Source organism: Lathamus discolor, chromosome 4, assembly GCF_037157495.1.
Source record: "Lathamus discolor isolate bLatDis1 chromosome 4, bLatDis1.hap1, whole genome shotgun sequence".
NCBI classification, from domain to species: Eukaryota; Metazoa; Chordata; class Aves; order Psittaciformes; family Psittacidae; genus Lathamus; species Lathamus discolor.
In genome coordinates this window covers 8,928,085-8,948,493 of record NC_088887.1, presented here as the reverse complement: position 1 = coordinate 8,948,493, position 20,409 = coordinate 8,928,085, and the positions used below count along the sequence as shown (strand labels likewise).

Sequence of the window (20,409 nt, the reverse complement as noted above, 5' to 3'; positions counted from 1 at the left end):
TTAAGAGCGGCCCTATTCCTCGCAAGGAGAAATATATGATGGCACTCAATTTGATTAGCTGCTCTATGATGTTCCCCACTGGAGTTGCTATGGAGAATTCATTATTACTGTGTCCCTGAAGGTCTCAAGCTTAATTTAAACCACAAAACCAAGTAAAGCATATGCCCTAAAGCAGAAAAAGTAATAGTTATTGATATACAAAGTGACCTTGAGTTACAACATTTCTTATATTTTACATATAAAACACTTATTACAGAAAACATCACTAAGAGACTAAAAGTTCATCAAAGATATACTCGATTGCATTAGAAAGACATGGATAAATAATATGTTCTGCATCTCTGGGAGACAGCCATGCTGCCTTCCAAGGTCAAATGTGCTGTGGCCAAATGCCATGTGGCAACACTGCCTGGCCGTGTGAATTGAGAAGCAGGAATCTGGTCATCATCTGATTAGCTGCTAGGCAGATGAACCCATTATAAGGTACACTCTGTCAGTAGAAATAAGTATTAAAGTAGGTGTTCTAAACTAGTTCTGTAGGAGAATTATTACATAGAAGGCATTAAATTTGTTATGGATTTTGTCACCCTGCAAAACATAAGATTAAGTTCTTTGCACTTCAGTCAACACAAGATTACTCAGGGGCTGTGGCTGCATTGTATTGTGAATATAGAGAAGCCAAAAGTTCTAATGCAGTACTGGAGGAGGAGCAGTCATTCTGCAAACAATGAAGCCAGACTCAAGATTATCTTTTCCACATAGGTTCCCCTTGTTTGATTATGCCTATGCTTATACAATTTAAGCTAGCTAAGTAGATTCATCAGTCTAACCACAGTGGTTTAGGTTCACTTTATGAACATAGATGAAGCTCAGCTGGTACTTGCCTCAGAGAGAACTTGCATTAACTAGAAGTAAAGCATTTGAATCATGTTAGCTTCAACCTCACATTGTATCATGATCACGCATTCTGCAGCACTTCCAAAGCAAACGTGGACAGTGCTTCCCCAACACATCCCAGACACCTTGTTCAGTCAAAGCCCTTCTCTGGAACATGACAGGCACATTACATGAGAGGCCAGGCTCGACCCTGGAGGTCAGTGTGCAGAGCTTCTCCAGCTATGCAGCTGCAACCTACACACCATAGGAATTCAGTGTAAGTGTCCCTGTTGCAAGGCACCCCACTAAGGACAGGCTTAGTAAGGGTTGCCTTTTAAACTGTAGAGATGTCAGTCTTGAAACATTTGAGAATGACATCTCTGCACACATCAGTCCTGAGAGCTGTGCTCACCCTTACACACAATTGCCAAACTCATCACAGAATCAGACTGAGAAGAGCCCTTCTTTTGTGTCAGAAGGGTTTCAATGATACAGCTCCCTATAGCAGGTAAAGCTGTCCTTTATAAAGCTTGCTCCCACCTTGGTACTATATGCTTAGGCCGAGAAACTTCAAATTCCACCTGTCACCCTCAGCCTCTTGAAGACTCATAGTGAAGTGCCTAATGCACAGGAATCATTCAGAGCTAAAACCCTCCTCCACCAGGCAGTGACAGACAGTAAATCATTCAAGCCTAGCATGCATCAGGAAACAGATATCCACACTGACCATAGACATGATACCAAACTTCCCCACAACTCCCCCATCTTGGTCAGTGAACTGCAAGGAATCTCTGCCAACTGCTTGGTAGGGATGGGCCGGGACACAGCACCAGGGCCAGCATTCATGCTCTCTGACTGTACACTCGTTCCAGATCAGAAGCTTGAAGCAGCAAGCTCTGTTGCAAGAGCTTGGCATCACAGTCCTTGGTTGGATCAGCAAGAGGTTCACACGTATACGCAGTAAGATGACTCCCACGTGGCTGCAGCTTCTTGAAAGCCCACGGGCATCAGGTAGTTCCTCTCAATAGCTGGATACCTCTTTTCTCAGAGAAGGTCATCACAGCTACAGAACGGCTGCTTCTCCTCCCTAGCACGGCCCACAGGAACACTGCTTCAGGGCTTCTCTCTGTAAACAGAGTATGGAATGCTGACCAAAGAGGTGTCTTCACTAGTGCTGCACATTTGTTTTTCATAGTAACAGCAATCTTCCGCATTTATCACCTTCTCTGACCACGTATCCTTCATCTGGACTTCACTGACATGAGCAATGATAATGCTACAAAGGGTAATGAAGCTCCTCTAACATTCTGTACTCTCTCAAAAAACCCCAAACCAACCCAAAGAAAAGAAAATCAATCGAACAATCAAATAAAGACAGAAAGGAGAAAGAGGAAAAGGGGAAAGAGAAAAGGGAAAGAGAAAAGGGAAGGAGAAAAGGGAAAGAGAAAAAGGAAAAGGACTGGGCTTTTCTTTTCTCCAAGCTTCCAGCTCTATTGCAACCACCCCCTACCCTATGTCCCAGGCAAAAGCAGGGGACGCATGCTTCCCTCCAGCGCCTGATGTGTCACACTAAGTTAGTCCAGCTCCTACTCACTGCCAAAACATGCTCCTCCTCACAGCTCAGCTGACTCCCAGGTCACTCTCCGCTTGAGCTTTAAAACGTGGCATCACATTCACCACTTTCCGCTTTCGGCAAGCCTGGGTTAACACGCTGCTCGGAGAAGCTCAGCTCTTTTATTCCGGAGTTCCTTTAAGACTCTTGGACAAACGCCATTGCCCCCAGCAAGCTGTTACTGTTTGCTTTGTCAGTGTGCTGAACAACCTTTTCCACCGCTGCTTCAGTTTCAGACATGTTCATTGGTGAACCCCACCCTGCTGAAGAATGGGTCCTGCCACGCTGATCTCTTCACTCAACCCTTAACACAGACGCAGGGATTTCTGCAATGGCCTTATCTCCCCTCTGGCCTCCTCTCACAGCCTGGGCATCCATCTGCCCCTCAGAACATCTGGCAGGTTCCTGATACATGTCAAGAAAGATCTAATGTCAGGTTTGATTCCTTTTGCTCGTTGTTCCTTGAAGCTTTGCTTGACCTGACTGTCTTTCTACATGTGAGGTGCTGAAGTTCGTATACTTCTCTGCTCTTCCCATAGTAGCCAACTTCAGCTTTTTTTGATAGATGCTTTTTTCTGACTTCCTTTACTCCACTGAGCAATGCTTTCTGTTCCCCACATGAAAGGTGTTCATCCCATTTTTCGTGAGCATGCCTGGTTAAGTAAGGATGGGAAAGGGTGACAGGAAGTGAATTCAGCTGATGGAAATGAAAATTATAAGGGGTGGCATTTTTGGACAGACAGAAAAAAACAGTTGTGGTAGGTGCTGGTATAGGCCATCAGTGCAGGGCGACAGGTCAAAACTACAAAGGCTGCCAAAGCACAATGGGAAGAAGAGAAGGCTGTTTCCAGAAGGCTGGAAATCAAGAGGCAGAGGGCAGGAACAGTGAAGACATCAAGTGAGAAAACGGGATTATGACCCTGATCCCTGGATGTCACATTGAGAGGGGGTGAGAAGCAAGAGGGATCAGCAGCATTGCCCCAACAGGTATATTTGATGTGCTGATGTAGCGTTACAACAAGAGCTAGCAGAAGGGATTAAGGGTGATAGTAGAGAGCAGTTGCACAGGATTGTATGGGATGATAACACTGACATGTGGTGAGTCAAAGCAATGATTGTCAGTGAAGCAGCATGGGACAATGCTGATGGATAACCATGAAGAGGTCCAAATCCTCCAACCCAACCAAATAGGTTGGGCCAATGATAACAATGTGCAGCAAAGGAAGGGAAAATTACTACAAAGGCAGGAAAGGCAGCATGTCATTGTTTTAAGACTGTGGAATAACTTCAGCCTCCTGTGCTGCAAACTGTCTGGCATGAGTCATCTTCTGGGAGACATATAACTTGCCAGCACATATTTCAGTGTCACTAGGCAATGCAGGCCCTCCCACCATAACCAGGCGCAGCTCATGGGAAAGGAGGGCACAGTTTTCTTCTCTGTCTGAGTTCATTTGCCTCTGTTCTTTCCTTTCAGCTCCTGCTCCTTCCCCTGTTTTCCACAGTATTTTTCACCATTTTCTTTTCCCCTTTTTCAAACGCTTCTGAAGTCATGGGTTTGCTTAGTACTGATTTCTTTATGAATTGCTGGTTTCCTCTTTTATACCTGTGCATATACCTGAATCATTCTCACAGAGCCCCCCCCATGAAATACCATCAGCATTTTATTAAGTCCTTAGCATGAAAGATCAATTTTCCTCATCTGATAAATATGCACGGACTCATACCAGGAGGTATACTGCAAATACTTTGAGATCCTTTATTTGCAGAGGATTGGGAAGGCAAACAGCCCTATGCTCTGTGAAGTGGGCCATTTTTCAAACTACAGGGGAATATTCTTTCTCTAAAACACTGCCCAGCAACGTCTTGTGTCTTACTTGAGGAGAATCCCTTTCTCACCCAAAAACTTGCCGGGGGTATAAACTTCTTGATACAGGAGATGTATCTGAAACAGCTTAGCAGTCTTGAGGTAGAATGACAAGAAGAGGTGACAGAATAGGACAGTGACTATAATGAAGAAATCCCACTCTTCTCAGTATCACCAGAAGTGGCCACATGGCTTGCCTAAGGTTCGTGTTTTGTTGGCCAGCCTCTTCAGGAAAGAAAGAAAAGGGAGGGGAAGGAAAGGAGATATTAATCCAGATATTCTAGGCCCTTTATTTACAGGGGATAAACCTCAGATTACTTCATTATAAAAGACAAGTCAATGCCAAAGGGTATCCAACCACCTAATCCTTAACTTGAATTTATCAAGCTACATCTTGAAAACAACATTAGGTTCTTTGCCTCATGGACCATTCCGGAGCTTCACATCACTGCTAGCCTGAGATCTTGAGAGGGAAAACATGAGACCTCTCAAGCAGAAGAATTAATTGAACGCGTCTGAGCAATTAAAAAGGAGATGGGAAAGTGGGGTGATGCCTTCTGCTCTGCCTTTTCAGAAGGGTGTGGTGGGAAGTGTTCCCTCAAGCCATTTGGCGATGAAATCTGGCCTTACCCATAAAAGAAATGGGGTTTATAGACTAACTTCTCTTCTTAAGGGCTTAATTCCCTATGGATGCCCTTTTTTGGCGTAACTTTTGGTTTATAATCCAGAGAAGGAGACATCACCAGAGCAAAGCCAGGCAGCAGAAGCAACATGAAACCACCGAGGCAGGAGTGACTGAGGGGTGCACCTGGGGAATTACCTGAGGCAGTATCAAAAGCGGAGGTAAACATAAGCTGGGTTGTCCCAACATCACCTCTAGCAAAGCTCCAGGCTGGCAGCAGCAGGCGTGTGTGTCTATCAAGCAAATGCTTGCTGTGCTGTGCTAGGCTCAGAGAGTGACCAGACCCAACCCTGCAGGTGTAGGTATCAAAACTGGTCTGAGGTGGCTGCATCTGCCTCCAGGTCCCAACAACAGGCAGGAGAGATGAGGAAAGGGGTGGGGACACAGGGGAGTCATGTGGTTGTGATAATAGTTATATTGTTGGGGCTGGAAGGAGGAAATGACAGATTTCAGCTGGGGAGAACAGGGCAGGTGGGGGGAACCTTAAGGAGGCTTCATCTTGACCGCTCTACTTAGTAATTGCCCCAGAAATCAGTCCTACGGTGTTGCTTGCTGCTGTTTCAGCCTGGACTGCACACCTAGCTTCCAGATGGGCATTGGGCTTGGCTTAGTTATGCCAGTGAGTAGGAATTTTCATCTAGCCATTTCCAAAGCCCATCCTATTGCAATAGGACTGGACTGAGACTGGTATCTGAGGAGTGGTCAATCCTACATGACTGTGGCCTAGTGATCCTAGATGAGACCCTGAATTTAGGGACTGTGCAGCAGAAGCAGAGCTTGAGGGCCCATTTTCAGTGATTTTCTCATGGAGGGTGGGTCACTAAGCAGCAAACTCAGACAGCTGACTCAGACACAAAGTAATATGGCCAATGTACCACGGGGTCTGGTCACCGGGCTGCTTCAGCACCTAGGCTGATTGAGCATTTGCAGGAAGCAATATCCCTCGTCCTGCAATGCAGACAACAGATTGGAGTCGCTACATTTTTCAGGAGCTAATTCAGATATTCCAGCAGAGGCAGAGGATGAGGAGCCACTACCCAGGCTCTCCCCTGGGGTTCATAATGCATTGCAGTATGTAAACAGCAACAAAAGAGGATCCACCTAGGTCTCCTGGGGTCTGCTCATACTGACTTCATCCTCCTAGGAAGAGAGGCTGTATTCCCTCCACACAGCTCCCAACAGGATTTGCTCAGTCGTACAATACCATTGTCGTGAGCTGTACGCTGTAGTCTCCCACTTTTCATGCTGAAAGACAGGGATAACACACACTGTTCCATTTCTCCCCTAGGACTCCCTTTTGTGCCACCAAAACAGTTCTCTGCACCCACTCTGCTCCTACAAGGTTAAAAAAATAATAGTGCATTGAAAAGCAGCCTCCTTGGGATGCAAGGGAGTGGGAATGCATACATGGACATACTCTTGCTGCTGTAGTATCACTGCTTGTCTGGGACAGACACCACTGCTGCCTGGCAAGTTACATCAGCAGCAAGGGAGAAAGCGTTCAACAGCCCGTTGGATTGGTTTGCAACCCCTGATGGCTTTTTAATAATGATCCTCTTTAGGGAACACCACCTCTGCCTCAAGGAAGTCCGTGAGGCCTGGGTAAAAAACTCCCTGCTCAAAAGCAACAGCAGCACAAAGTGTAGCCTCGTATCTGCCCATCTTTATCAGCTACTAGGTGGGGCCTCTTTGGCCACATACTTCAGTTAAACTTGTAGCACCATCCACACTGCTATTCCTTGACTGTCTAGTGTCTGGGTTGCTAGTTTTAATGGAGAAAAATATAATCAGATGTACAGCTGATTAGTTGGAGCTAATCCAGAAATAATCACTGGTTTCTATCTTGCAAACAGGAAATTACATATACAGATATACAAAAGAATTAAACTGATTGGAGGTCTTTCAAGTAGTTTAAAAACACGGTATCATTTGCTACACTTGGAATCTAGACCAGATGGGAAGAGACTTCTCTTTTTTCCCAGCACAGTAAAGGTGTGTTGAAAAAAAAGGTTGTTCCATTTTAAAATGTTGTGTGCACACAATGTGTGATCATTATCACATTCCTACCTGGGCAGATAATAGATAGAGCTGGTAAGGAAACATTTCCAATTTGATGCCATAAAAAATGATTCATGTTTACTCAAAGGTTGTTCAGGAGCAATAAAAAGCAATCGTGCATTCAGTTTGTGAAGATACAATATACAGAAGCACTGCCCAGAACAACAGGGTGCTTCCCATTTCAAAAGGGAAGGACCTAGTGACAAGCATCTGAGAGAAAAGGATCTTTTCAGTATAAAGCTCCTTGGATTTAAAATGTTGTCAGAGATGAAGCAAATACTGTGAATCAAAACTTCCAGCAAGGATTTGCATGGAAGATCTTTCCTCCTAACGCAAGGCTTGGGATATCAGAAGACCATTTGTCCCGTAATTGCTGAGCCTGATTGGGGGTGGGGGAAACTACCATCAGTGTCAAAACCCAGTGACATCTGGTGTGACTCACCTTGATAGGTCAATACACCAAACAATATCCAGAAGCTTGTGGATGAAAAAAAACCTCAAAAGACTCTTGTGGTGAGGGACACTTGAGACAGGGGTGCCTCTAATCACTTGAATTATCAACAGGAGTCTTCCGCAACCTACACTAATAATGCCATGTCACTATCTTCTGTTACACTGAAGTGTGGCTGAGGAAAATGGTACCATTTATGACCGACAGGCTCGGTCAGAAGATGGTCACTTGAATGATCCAGTTCATTTACGCATTGGCAAAAAGCAGTAGAATAAAAAGGGAAGATGCAAGTAATAAAAAAACCCTGAAGAGTTATCAAATTCTGATGCTGCAAATGGAGATTGCGACTGGCACCTGAGAAGGCAACAGATTTGTTGCTTGCATTGTTTCCAGTATTTGGGGAATCAAGCGGTAATTGTGGTTGTGAGCTGGCAATCAATCAGCAGCCCATCTCTGTGACCAGGAGAACGTAAGGAGATTTACAAAGCCATGGCCAAAGCACAATATTCCCATGACTGAAGAGACTGGAAGTCACCCCAGGGCTGATACGTGCTCTGAGGTGTGCCACAACAGTAGATAATGTATGGCAGCCGGAGCAGCAAAGCGGCATGAGAAAGAGGGAAAAGGGGAATTGCTTAGATCAGGGCCGACACGGCAGCTGGCAATGGTGGAAGAGCCAGCAAGATGTTTGTTTAATTGTTTCCAAAAACCAACCCTATGGAAAAAGTCTTCTGAAACATAAAGCAAATATTTATCTAGATGTGCATGCATTTTAGACTGTCATTCAGATACAGCAACTCAATCCAGATGTTTGAAGTTTTAAGTATTCCTCAAGTCAATAGAAATACAAAAATACAAGTTACCTTTTTTTCACACCCAGCAAAAAGGACTGTGTTTCTGAACTCAGTTGCAAAGATCAGTGGAAGACTGTTTAAGATGCTTTAAAATACTGTGGAAATCAGAGAATGCCCAACAATTAGCACTGCCAAATTCAGCTGTAGTTGTTTTGTGGGTGCTGTTGACTTAAATGAGTATAAAATGGGCATTTTCAAGGGCAAAATCATGTTTGTTATTGCATTAAGACAGAGGCACAATTCCAGTACGAGGGAGGTGGGTTTTGGAGGATGGGCAATTGGAGTAGGAAATCACACTGATGCCAGTTATAAACAAGTTATAAACATGCTCTCTATGAAGTGACTTGGTTACATGTTACACTGGTAGTTGTAAGCACCAATGCTTCGTAATTGTTAGTACAAGTTAGTACAAGTGTATGTTCTCAGAGTTTAATGCATAGGCTACAAGGCTGATTCAAAAGGCTGATGTGCATCTTCAGGGATTCTCCAGGTCTACCTGAGTGCATAAAACAGCATAAGTCAGGAAGAGCTCACACCCTCTGCTAAATGGCATCTCCTACTGGCACTGCCCAAGATGGGATGCAGAGCTGCATGGACCATCAGTCCAACCCAGAAGGGCATTTCTAATGCTCTGAAGAAGCTGCTTTGTAACTGGCATTTAGTAATAGTAGTAATAGTAATAATAGTAATAGTAATAATAGTAATAGTTCATCCCCAACCCATCCCTCCCACATTTTTAGATACAGATTGAACATAAGGAAGAAGCTCTTCCCTGTGAGGGTGCTGAGGCACTGGCACAGGGTGCCCAGAGAAGCTGTGGCTGCTCCATCCCTGGCAGTGTTCAAGGCCAGGTTGGACGGGGCTTGGAGCAACCTGGTCTAATAGAAGGTGTCCCTGCCTGTGGCAGGGGGTTGGAACTAAATGGTCTTTAAGGCCCCTCCCAACCCAAACCATTCCATGATTCCGTGATTTTGCAACTCATCTTTGACGAAAGTTCAAAATAAATCATTTGAGACACAATTAAGTTTAGAACTGCAGAAGAGGTGATGCCTTTGCTTTGCGTTGCTGTTTGTCACAGGACGGAGCTAGAGGAAAGCTCTAAGTCGTGGCTGTAGGTTTGTAACAAGCATCTGTCACAAGGCTGTTCCTGGCACGCTGTCACTTAACTGCCAGCCTCAAAAGTGTACAGCTTGCCATTTTCAAGCATGGTATTTTGCAATATGAAGAGGTAAAAGTGGCTGTGTATTTTGAGTCACTAACCAAACCATTGCTTGCTCCAATAAGGATCAAAATTCAGTGGCAGACGACTGGTCTGGAGGAGGTATTCATTAAGGAGAGAAAGAAGTGAAAACCTCAGAGAGAACTAGTTTGAGAGAAAAGCATTTGGAAAAAGGCCTGGGAAAGAGGTTCCAGTGTTCTAATGGCAGGGGGGTATTTGGGACTTCTGGTCACTTCTGGCTTTGGGTATTCATTTCCATGGTCTGAGGAAACACTGCAAGGCTTTGGATAATACCGGAGGCCTTGATTTTCCGGGCACAGTGAGACAAGCTCCCACTCATGGCTGGGCCGGGTAGTTCTGGTTGGGAAACGAGTCTTTAATTAATGAAGCAGCAAGGCGATGCTACCTCATGCGGATCACAGTGCCGGCACCAGCCTTCTCTGCCCAGCCCAGCCCTCTTTGCAGATCTCACCCCAAACTCTCCATCGCCCTCAGCTTTGCCCTGGGAAAGCACAATTTGGCTCTTAAAGCCACGCAGGAGCCCTCACCCTGCCTCCCCAACAGGGTGCCCCGTCCGCCCGGCGCTGCCTCCGCGACGAGCGGTACCAGCTTGCTTTCTGCATCACCTCGGCTCGCTGCGACGCCGCGTTTCAGCAGGCTCAGGGTGGGAGGAGGAGGAGGAGGAGGGAGGGACCGGCTGTTCCGCACCATACCTGGCCGAGGCAGGCTCCCCTCGGGGGCACCGGGTACCCCGCCGGGAGCGCGGCGGCCGGGCCTTGACCCCCCCCCCCAGGCACCCCCGGCGCCGCCAAGGTCACCGGCCCGGTGCGTCCCCAGTGCCTCGGCCGCGAGCACTTGAGAGTTTAAAGAGGCTTTTCTTCCTCGGGAGCGGCGCCCGGGGGGAAGGGGCAGAGGAGGGAGGGAGGGAGGGAAGGAAAGGAAAGGAAGAAGGGGCGGGCGGGGAGAGGCTGGCAGGGCAGGAGCCGGGCGGGGTGCTGGCTCCAACTGGAAAGGAACCGGTCCCAGCCCAGCCGGGGAGGCTGCGGGAGAGCCGGCAGCGCTCGGCGAGAGCACACCTCCGAGGGAGCGGTCCAAGCAGCCACCGGCGGCCATGGGCGTCAGTGCCGGGGGGCCGGGCAGGGGTCGTGGCTGAGGGAGGGCAGCGGCAGGGACGTGGGGCTGCTCGATGGCTGAGGATCTGCCTCCGTCACCTGAGGGAGAGGAGGGCTTGTGGGGGAGGGATAGGAGCGGGTGCATGGAGGGCTGGCGACCTTGCAGCCTGGGATGGGGTCGGGAAGGAGAGGATGAAGGCACCGAGTTTTTGGGAAGATAGTGATGCAGGGACAGTTTTTGCACCGGGAAAGGTTTCCTGGAGCCACAGTCTTGCAGGGCTAGCCCTTAATTCTGAGTTTGTGCTGTAGGGTGGATCCGTGAAGACAGGGAAGATGCCAGAAGGCGAGAAAACAAGGCAATGTAAGCAAGAAGAGGAGCAGCAGCAGAAAGAAGAGAAGCAGGAGGGTCTCATCGAGTTCTACAGCTCCTACCAGGAGCTATTCCAGTTCTTCTGCAGCAACACAACCATCCACGGGGCTATCCGCTTGGTGTGCTCCAAAAAGAACAAGATGAAGACAGCCTTCTGGTCTGTTCTCTTCTTTCTCACCTTTGGCTTAATGTACTGGCAGTTTGGGATCCTCTACAGGGAGTACTTCAGCTACCCTGTCAACCTTAACCTCAACCTTAACTCCGACAGGCTGACTTTCCCAGCCGTGACGCTATGTACCCTCAATCCCTACAGGTAAGAAATAGACTGTTCTATAGGCAGCCCCAGAGCTGTTAACTGTCTTGCTTTTTGCATGCATAGGATAAAAGCAGGTGCTCCTCCTGTTCTTCTCATGGTCCTTGACTGTCCCCTTCTATAGCAGTGCCAGTGGAAAGGACACTTTTCACGGGCCTTTACTGCTGCAGGGCTTTCACAGTAAGGCGTGTTACTTTAGGCAACTATTTGGTGCTGTATGTTAGCAGGCTGCCCTGTAAACCGCCACAAGGCAAAAGCAGATGTATTTACTTCTCTCCTACAAGGACAGTAGCCTCCAGCAAGGGCTTGGATTTGCAGCTGGTGGCAAGAATGTCCTGAATCATCCCAGCCAACTTTGCCGAATGTCTTATTCAGAATTGTTTCTGTGCATCCATCCCTAAGCCTCCAGGCTCCTCTTTTCACTCCCCGTATAGATACAGCGCCATCCGGAAGAAGCTGGATGAGCTGGACCAAATCACCCACCAGACACTGCTAGACCTTTATGACTACAACATGTCTTTGGCACGAAGCGACTGGTCCACGCTGTCCACACGGAAGCGTAGCTCAAGGAGCCTGCTCCATCATGTCCAGCGCCATCCGCTGCGAAGGCAGAAGCGGGATAATGTAGTCAACTTGCCAGAGAATAGTCCCTCAGTGGACAAGAACGACTGGAAAATTGGCTTTGTTCTGGTGAGATCCCTAGATGCCTTGTGTCCTATCTACTCCAGTCTCTGCCTAGATACTTCCATCTTGTTAGAACCTAAGCCATTCCTTTGCTTACATAGAAGTCTTGATTGAGCTGCACTGGCTTTTGCTAATGGCAGATAAAGGTAGAGCTGAATCTTTTGCTCAGGGCAATCCTGTTCCCCGAGTCCTGTCCCTGTTCATGCAGGCTCCAGGTGATTTGTCCACATGAATGCCCATCCCAAGTGGAGCAGGGAAACCTTGTCATTCCTGAAGACATCATTAGCCTTGCACTTGCCTTTGGAGAGCCATTTATGAACCTCAACCTCAGTGTTGCTCAATAATAGCAAAGGAGAAAGTATTGAATGGCTGTGGGTCACATGAAACAGTCATGGTCACACTTGCTCCTAGGGAGCAGCTTCTTCACCCCAGGGTATCTGTGTTTGCATTTGAAAAGAAAGGCAGTGAAGGACTGAAGCTGATCGCTTACCTGTTAAGTGCTGTTCCCACAGGATCACAAAGGTTTTTCTGGACACACCCTGAAGGAAGGGCTCCCCCACAAGAATTTAAAGCTTCTGGGTTTATAACATGTAGAATTTATGTGCAGATCACCCTGACACCTCACTGTAACTTGCTGCCTCTTGGGGTTTAACTCAGCTTTGCTCATTCTGCTGGTGTTTCCCTTCCTCCAAGCAGCTGCCCTGGATTTGCTTTTCCACATCTTGTTGATCACCTTTTGGTTGAGCACAGGAGCCCTTTGGAGCATTTCCACTCCCTGCCCATGCTGAGGGCACAGCTAATCCACAGGCACAACCTTGCCTCCTGAACAAGACTTCTCTGACACAGCTGGTTTTCTTCCTTCTCCTTTTAACAGTGCAGTGAAAACAACAAGGACTGTTTCCATCAGGCGTACTCCTCCGGGGTGGATGCCGTGCGGGAATGGTACAGCTTTCACTATATCAATATCCTAGCGCAGATGCCTGATGCGAAAGCCCTGGATGAGTCTGACTTTGAGAATTTCATCTATTCTTGCCGCTTCAATGACGCAACGTGTGACAAGGCGTAAGTGCTGGAAACATCCCACTGAGTCTTCCTAAAAACACCTGTATTTTGTGCCTTGGTCTAGAGGGAATCAAGGAATCCACATTAGAGAACCTCTTTCCTATGGTGGGATCTTTTCCTTGTTTAGATCCCATTGTCTCAAAGGATGTTTCTTGAGTCTTTCATAGAATCATAGAATCATAGAATAGTTAGGGTTGGAAAGGACCTCAAGATCATCTAGTTCCTGTGGCTTGTGCTCACCAGGGCCACAGTTTCTGTGACCCAAAACTATGGAACTCAGAGGATGGTTTTGCCTTTTCCTGGATCTCACAGAAATGAAATACACCGGTACAAACCCCAGAGTGGGTCCAGATACAAGTGTAGAAGTATACACTGATAGACCGGTAAAGTGATACACGCAGGAGAGGAGAGACTGGTTACAACAAGATGGTAAAAAATATCCCACTTCTCTTCTACTGTTATTGGTCAAAAAGCCCCAAAGAGGAAGTGGAATGAAACCCATCAGCAAGGGAGGTAAAGAGGTGGGAAGAGCTAAGAGTTTTGTCAATATTAGGAAGGTTATACAGTAATTGCTAGGACTGCTAAAACCCAGTTGGGCTCTCAAGAGTTAGCAGTATGACAAACCTGGTGTAAAAACCCGGCCAGCTCCAGCACATTTTAATTGCTTTTCCCATTCAGGCAAGTTTATGTAACAAATACTGCCCATCTGCTGTAAGCCCCTCTCCCTGCAGGTGGAAAACAGTTGCTCCTCTCAGAAAGCCCTTCCCCTTGGTCTCAGCCCTTTGCAGCCCTTCTCACCCAGAGTGAATGTTTCTGTTCCCCTCTCAGGAATTATACTCACTTCCATCATCCCTTTTATGGGAACTGCTATACCTTTAACGACAACAGCAGCAGCCTGTGGACATCCTCGATGCCTGGGATCAATAATGGTAGGTGAGAGGCAGTCTTTGGTAAGAACAGCTCAGCTCTGTCTTCCCCAGGAGTTAAAGGCATCCTGTTGTGCTTAATGCTGGTGGTGGCAGATTGCAGCTGTGCTCTGTCTTGCCCAAGTTCTCTTTTCACCCATGTGGAGATGGCTGTCTCATAAACATGGCTGTCCCTCGCTGATGCCCCACTGAACTCACTCTCTTCCATCAGCGCCTGATCCTTACATTCACTGCTCCCTATGGACCTGTTTTGGCCCTTCCTGAAGTCACCAGTTGAGTTGTAATGCTGTGCTCCTGAGGTCCGGGTCTTCACTTTCTCCATTTTCCTGTTTCCAGCCACTGGCCTGTTTGTGTTCCCAACCCCTCTGAAACCTCTCTAGGCAAATTGTTCAGGCTTTTCTTCTATCCAGCTCAGTCTCTCCACAAAATCTCTTTTTCCAGGTCTGCTTTTCTCTAAGCCACAGTGAAGAAATACAGTTTTCGCTGGGTAGTCCTGGAGCCTCCAGCTCTATCTCTGGCTTCCCTCCAGCCACCCTCAGTTGCTGACCAGCTTCACTACAACATGGTTGAGGTTTCTCTTCCTTTATCTCTTATGGACTCATTCTAACCATTCTGCTCTCTCCCCTCTCCCACATGATGGCCAGCCATGACCTCTCTTCTCTCTGACATTCCCTCAGGTCTCTCTCTGGTGGTACGCACTGAACAGAATGATTTCATCCCTCTGTTGTCCACGGTGACAGGAGCCAGGGTCATGGTCCATGATCAGAACGAGCCAGCCTTCATGGATGATGGGGGTTTCAACGTGCGCCCTGGTATTGAGACCTCCATCAGCATGAAAAAGGTGAGGAAGCAGCAGAGATAAGACCTGAGGTTACAGGGGAGGTTCAGCTTGGTGAATAGATATAGGTGGGTTACCATGGAGCCAGGGTGTTCTAAGTGAGGGGATTAATCACATGGAGTGAAGGGAGTGAAGAAGAGCAGCTTACTGGGCTAGACAAGAAGCATTTGGCTGCAGTTTATCAGTGAACAGTTAAACGGAGGAAAGCAGGTGAAGCTTCATCCCAAGGAAAGCTAGGAGCAGATACTGATGGACAAGCAGCGTGTGGCATGGAAGTGTTGGAGAACAGCAAAGTGCCAGTCATTCTGTGCAATGACTGTTTGATGTTTTAGGAGATGACTGTGCGTCTTGGGGGCAGTTACAGTGATTGCACAGAGGATGGCAGTGACGTGCCAGTGCAAAATCTGTACTCATCCCGCTACACGGAACAGGTAACTCATCATCGGTGGTCCCATGCCACCTTGTTTCCCTACTTTCCTGAAATGCTTCCGTCCCCTAACAGCCATGCTTGCCTGTGGGCTCTGTAATACTATGATGTGATACACGTTGTGGTGGGTTTGGTTCCCTTTTCAGCCTTTTCCACCTTGTATGCCTCCCAGGTCTGCATTCGCTCCTGTTTTCAGCTCCACATGGTAGAGCGCTGTGGCTGTGCATATTACTTCTATCCCTTACCCACTGGAGCAGAGTACTGTGATTACACAAAACACGTAGCCTGGGGTAAGTGGACAGAAGGAGTAGTAAAGCTCATGCCCACCTAAACCTGTCTGGTCCACCTCATATACATCTCCTCATCGTCTTCAATGAGCTTCCTGGTGTGGGACATCCAAAAGACGTTCTTGTCTTAGGCGGTTATGCCCTCTGAGCTTGTGGAAGGAAACCTTCTCTGCATTCCCCTTGCTGTTGCACATCACCTTTTGCATGCAGATACTGTGAGCTTACCTGGATTTACTTTCTCTGCTGTTTAGGCTACTGCTATTACAAACTCCTGGCTGAATTCAAAGCTAACGTGCTGGGCTGTTTCCACAAATGTCGAAAACCTTGCAAGTAAGTTTGATCATCAGTCAGTCAGGAGGACTGGAAAATCTTTATTCCTGGAGTTGTTGGAAGGCATTCCCTGACCAGAGCGAAAGCTTGAGTCAATAGCTGAGCTGCAACCCAAAATGGTATTTCTCCCATCAGGAAGCCAAAATGGCTGAGGAGCATCAGTGTCGGCTCGGGAATGAGCTCCCGAGGACCGTGCAGAAGCATGGTGGGAAGTGGGCAGAACTTCAGCATGGGAGGGAGCTTCCAGGTGTGCCTGGAGATTGAGAGACCTGGTCTGGTGGCCTCTACAGCTTCAGCAGCTAATACAGCCTCTTGTCTTCCAGAATGACACAATACCAGCTCTCAGCTGGATACTCCCGCTGGCCGTCTGCAGTCTCAGAGGTAAGGAGAGCCCTGGTCTCACCTCCCATTTAGCCCTTCCTCAACTAAACCTACAAGAGGTGACTGTGATGATGCAATGCAATTGATTGTACTCTCATTTCAGGACTGGGTTTTTTACGTGCTTTCACAACAGAACAAATACAATATCACATCCAAGAGGTGAGAGCGCCTGCACAGAGGCTGTGTCCAAACCAGACACTATCCCAATGGAGTGTGTGTGTCGGGGAGGGGCAGAGTTAAGATTAAATCACTGATGCGAAGAGATTAGGCACGGGACCCATGGACAAGGCCAGTGGATTTGAATCAAAGTGGAGATAAACTGAAACTTCAACAAGAAAAAGGGAACCCAGGTGGAGAATCTGAAAAGGGTCAGATGCTAGGATGAAAATAGGAGGCCCCAGGTGGCTGCCCTGCGGTCTGGACTCACAGGAAGGGCCTGTGGAAGAGTGGGAAGCAGAGCCATGCAGGATCTTGTGCTTAGCCAGTGTAGGACACCACATACATTGGGTTTCACAGTGCAGTCTCAGAAGTGCACTGTAAGTACCAAAGTGTGTATCTTTTGCAGAATGAGGGAACTGCAGAGATTGGGAAAAGCCTGTCTGGGTGGTGTATGTGGGAAGAGAACATGGGGCAGAAGGGGACAGAGAAGACAATTACACTTGGTGAATAAAGGCAAGGATTGTGGATCTGGGGTTACTAAGCCTCATTTTATTTACAGGAACGGAGTTGCCAAAGTGAATATCTTTTTTGAGGAGTGGAACTACAAGACCAATGGGGAGTCTCCAGCCTTCACGGTACACACTTTACTGTCATGTCCTCTCTAGCGACCCATTCCCCCGTGATGTATGGAATATTGGCAGGCATTTGTTCCAGCATTGTTGGCTATCGAGTCTCTTTTCCTGTGGCAGGGTGGGAGGAAGCCCCCAGCACCACAGGGCACTGCTACTGGGAGCAGGCAGGGAGGAAAAAGGCTCAAACAAGGGCTGTCCTCACTGGCCTTTTTCCATCTCTTGCAGGTAGTGACTCTGCTGTCCCAGTTTGGGAACCAGTGGAGTCTCTGGTTTGGATCCTCTGTCTTGTCTGTGATGGAGCTTGCAGAGCTGGTTCTGGATTTCATTGCCATCACCTTAATCTTGGCTGTACGCTGGTTCCGTTCTCGGCAGCAGCTCCCTCCATCGGGACCCCCTCCAAACAGTCACGATAACGCTGCTTTCCAAGATGAGGCACCAGCTCTTAGCGCTCCACACCGCTTCACTGTTGAGGCTGTAGTGACCATGCTGCCATCCTACAACAGCCTGGAACCACGTGGGCCAAGCAGAGATGGTGAGGTGGGACATGAGTGAGGCACTGGCTTATTCCACAGTTCAGATGGGTGGCAGTTGGAGCAGACGCTGCGCACTTTGTCTGTGGGACCTGCATTTCCTTCTTTCTGGGTTCACTGCTTGCAGGTGTCTTCTTCAGTCTCATAAAATACTATTGCTCCGGGAATCACCATGGGTGAGAGCTGATCTAGTGTATGTATGGGGGAGACGTCCACTTAGTTTCCTTACACTCCTTGCCTCTGCACACCTATACATGCATGCTTTCTTTTCCCTGCAACAAGGATGCTGCCACAGTTCTGGTCTGTCATTCATTAAAGAGGTTTGGCAGGCATGACTGGCCTCCTCTCTGGTATGACAAGGGATGGGAATGTAGTCTCAACAGGCTGAGCTTCATTAAGGTTTCCCTAAGATTGGAAACTGGCTGTTCTTTCCTAATTCTTAATGTCCAGCTCTGATTCCAAGACCAAGCCACTCACCCTCTTCTACCCGAGGAGAGGCTACTTGTATAGCAGCCCTAAGAGATGATAGCCACTGATACAACCTCCATCTATATTACACACAATACTGTGGGGAGGTGGTTGATGCTTGCTGACACTCTTGGGTCATGACAAAACACCCTGGTAGAATAAGGTCTCCTTGTGCAAACTGGGTATGTGGCTCTGGTAGATCTTGGTTGCTTGGTTGACAAGCAGTCTCCTTCCTTGCAATACACCACACGTGTGTGTCCAGGTATTTAATTGTTTGCCAAAACGTCCGGGATAAACTGATCTCTACAGTTGCTTGGCTCTCCCTGCTTTGAGGGGGGAAAGCAAAGATGTCTTTGGCAGAACTATGCACACCCACATGAACAGTATCTCTGTTGCCATGAGGTCCTGCAAAAGAGGATCATCCAGGTCATACAGTGCCTGCTCTGCTCCACTCATCCCTTCCCTGGTACACACACAGAGGGTTCGCTGAGGACTGTAACACACAGGAGAAGAGCTGCATGCTTTCATCTAAAATCCTTCCTGAGCAAGCTTTAGCCTATTGGAACAGACCACATAGGCAACCAAGGCTCGGACAAAGATAAGGCTCAGGAACTAATTTGGGGATCTTCACATAAGAGCACACATCTCTTGCAGTGAGCTTGCAATAGTATTTTTTACAAATACTCAGTCTTTTACTGCAGTGGTGTTTACACAGCACTTTGTGGGGTCTCAAGAGAGCAAGGGTGATGTCCTTAACAAACAGGATTATTCACTTGACTGGACTCAAACACAAATACCAGAATCCAAGTGTATAGTTTAGGCAAAGACCTGTGGTACCAGGGACCCAATCACATTGCAAACAGCCTCTTTTTCTTATGATTAACTTGGTTTTAAATTCAAAACTTCAGGTATTTTAAAAATTAAGGTAGACACACTGCCCTTGGGAAGATGGAGGATTTTACTGCAGTTCATAAACTGTTGCCTAATTCTTCCCTTTAAGATGCTAAACACATACTTGGACTGCTTTTGCTTGATTAGCTAAAGGCACTTTTCACTTCCCAGAAGAGAGTGATTTTCTTCCTCCTCACACCATGTTCTTTATTACAGAAACATTTATGGGTTTTCAAACTTTACCCCAGTGCTCAGCTGATGACCCTTGTTGGAAGGTGAATATGATGTCTCTGCTGGGAACAGAAGCGAGTGAGTCAGGGGGTGTCATTCAGCAAGGAGGGCAGCCCGAGCAGGAGGGAAAGCCCTGCAGCCACGGGCACTTAGAGTTATGGGAACACGTATTCCCATGGGAGGCCACCACTGGAAAAAAGTCAGGACTTGTAAAAACTTGATAAAAAATCCACTTTCTGTGTTTATGGGTGATTTTAAGGGACGTAGAAGAGAGTGGGTAATGAAAGAATGAAATCTCCAACTTGACTTAACAAAGGGACTTTCATGTTCTGTAAAAACACTGCCCAAGGAGCAGAGTTAAAAGTCGGGGTTAGTGGCTAAAGCAAAACCAACTTTGGTCACAATTAAAATAAGACAGAGGAGTTCAGATGTTGCACCCAGAGCCTGGTCCTGAATCCAAGTACTACAGACTGCCACCTTAGGTAGTTTCTAGCACATGAATGAACCAAAACCTGACACTGAGCACAAAGCTGCTTCACAAAACCACCTCCAACTCAGGATAGGAGAAAGAACAGGTGGAACCTCTCAAATGGTCTTTGCATACCATAAATGTATGATGATTCACGTAGTGAGCATGAGCTTTCCTCAATATCCAAAGAGCAAGATATGATTCTTCACATCACACAGTAGCTTGTGATAACCATAAAATTGATATGACCCACTGCATTACACCTAGTCAAGTGGGTAATTATAAAGGAAGATTAATCAGAGGCATAACTACTTGACAGATTATGTTCTCTTCAACAGCATCCAGAAATACAGCTGTAGAAGAAGGTGATGCATTCCCTAGGGGAAGCTTGCACCATGTTCTCTCTCTCTTTTGTAAATGTGTCAAAATGCAAAAGAGGAGCTTTGACTGATGAACTCAAAGTAACGGCCCCATTCTGGGTAGCTGTAAATCCAGCCTGTACAAACAAGATGTAAGACAAGTTGGTAAATAGATTAGCTCTCCCTGTCCTGAGGATCAGTGCAAAAATTGCCATCCTGTGAGAAAGCAGGTGGTCCTCCCCAGAGGATCCCTGCATTTATGTAGGTTGACAAGACCACAAATTAATCAGCTCAACAGATGTGTAGTGAGCTTGGTCTGGCTGA

At 47.2% G+C, this 20,409-nt stretch overlaps 2 protein-coding genes across 8 annotated transcripts in view; one reads left to right on the top strand and one right to left on the bottom strand.

Moving 5' to 3' along the window:
- Positions 1 to 289: 289 nt before the first annotated feature.
- The window catches only part of VAMP1 (vesicle associated membrane protein 1), a 28,592-nt gene continuing 8,472 nt past the window's right edge, over positions 290 to 20,409 (bottom strand). For 2 of the 6 annotated variants that reach the window (XM_065676304.1, XM_065676311.1), the window contains exon 6: positions 18,389 to 18,540. In XM_065676304.1, the coding sequence (XP_065532376.1) occupies positions 18,498 to 18,540 (43 nt within the window). In that variant the 3' untranslated portion in view covers positions 18,389 to 18,497. The other 4 variants (XM_065676303.1, XM_065676314.1, XM_065676302.1 and 1 more) reach the window with 4 other exon arrangements.
- On the top strand, positions 10,596 to 17,999 carry SCNN1A (sodium channel epithelial 1 subunit alpha). Of its 2 annotated transcripts, XM_065676301.1 has the most exons (14): positions 10,596 to 10,733; positions 11,038 to 11,255; positions 11,367 to 11,411; positions 11,846 to 12,101; positions 12,970 to 13,157; positions 13,986 to 14,086; positions 14,761 to 14,924; positions 15,254 to 15,352; positions 15,521 to 15,638; positions 15,887 to 15,965; positions 16,289 to 16,346; positions 16,450 to 16,505; positions 17,065 to 17,140; positions 17,363 to 17,999. In XM_065676301.1, exons 1-14 carry the CDS (start codon positions 10,728 to 10,730, stop codon positions 17,687 to 17,689), a joined length of 1,791 nt encoding a protein of 596 aa, XP_065532373.1. In that variant the 5' UTR covers positions 10,596 to 10,727; the 3' UTR covers positions 17,690 to 17,999. The 2 variants fall into 2 exon arrangements, with proteins under 2 accessions (XP_065532373.1, XP_065532372.1); XM_065676300.1 differs by having other exon boundaries at positions 11,038 to 11,411.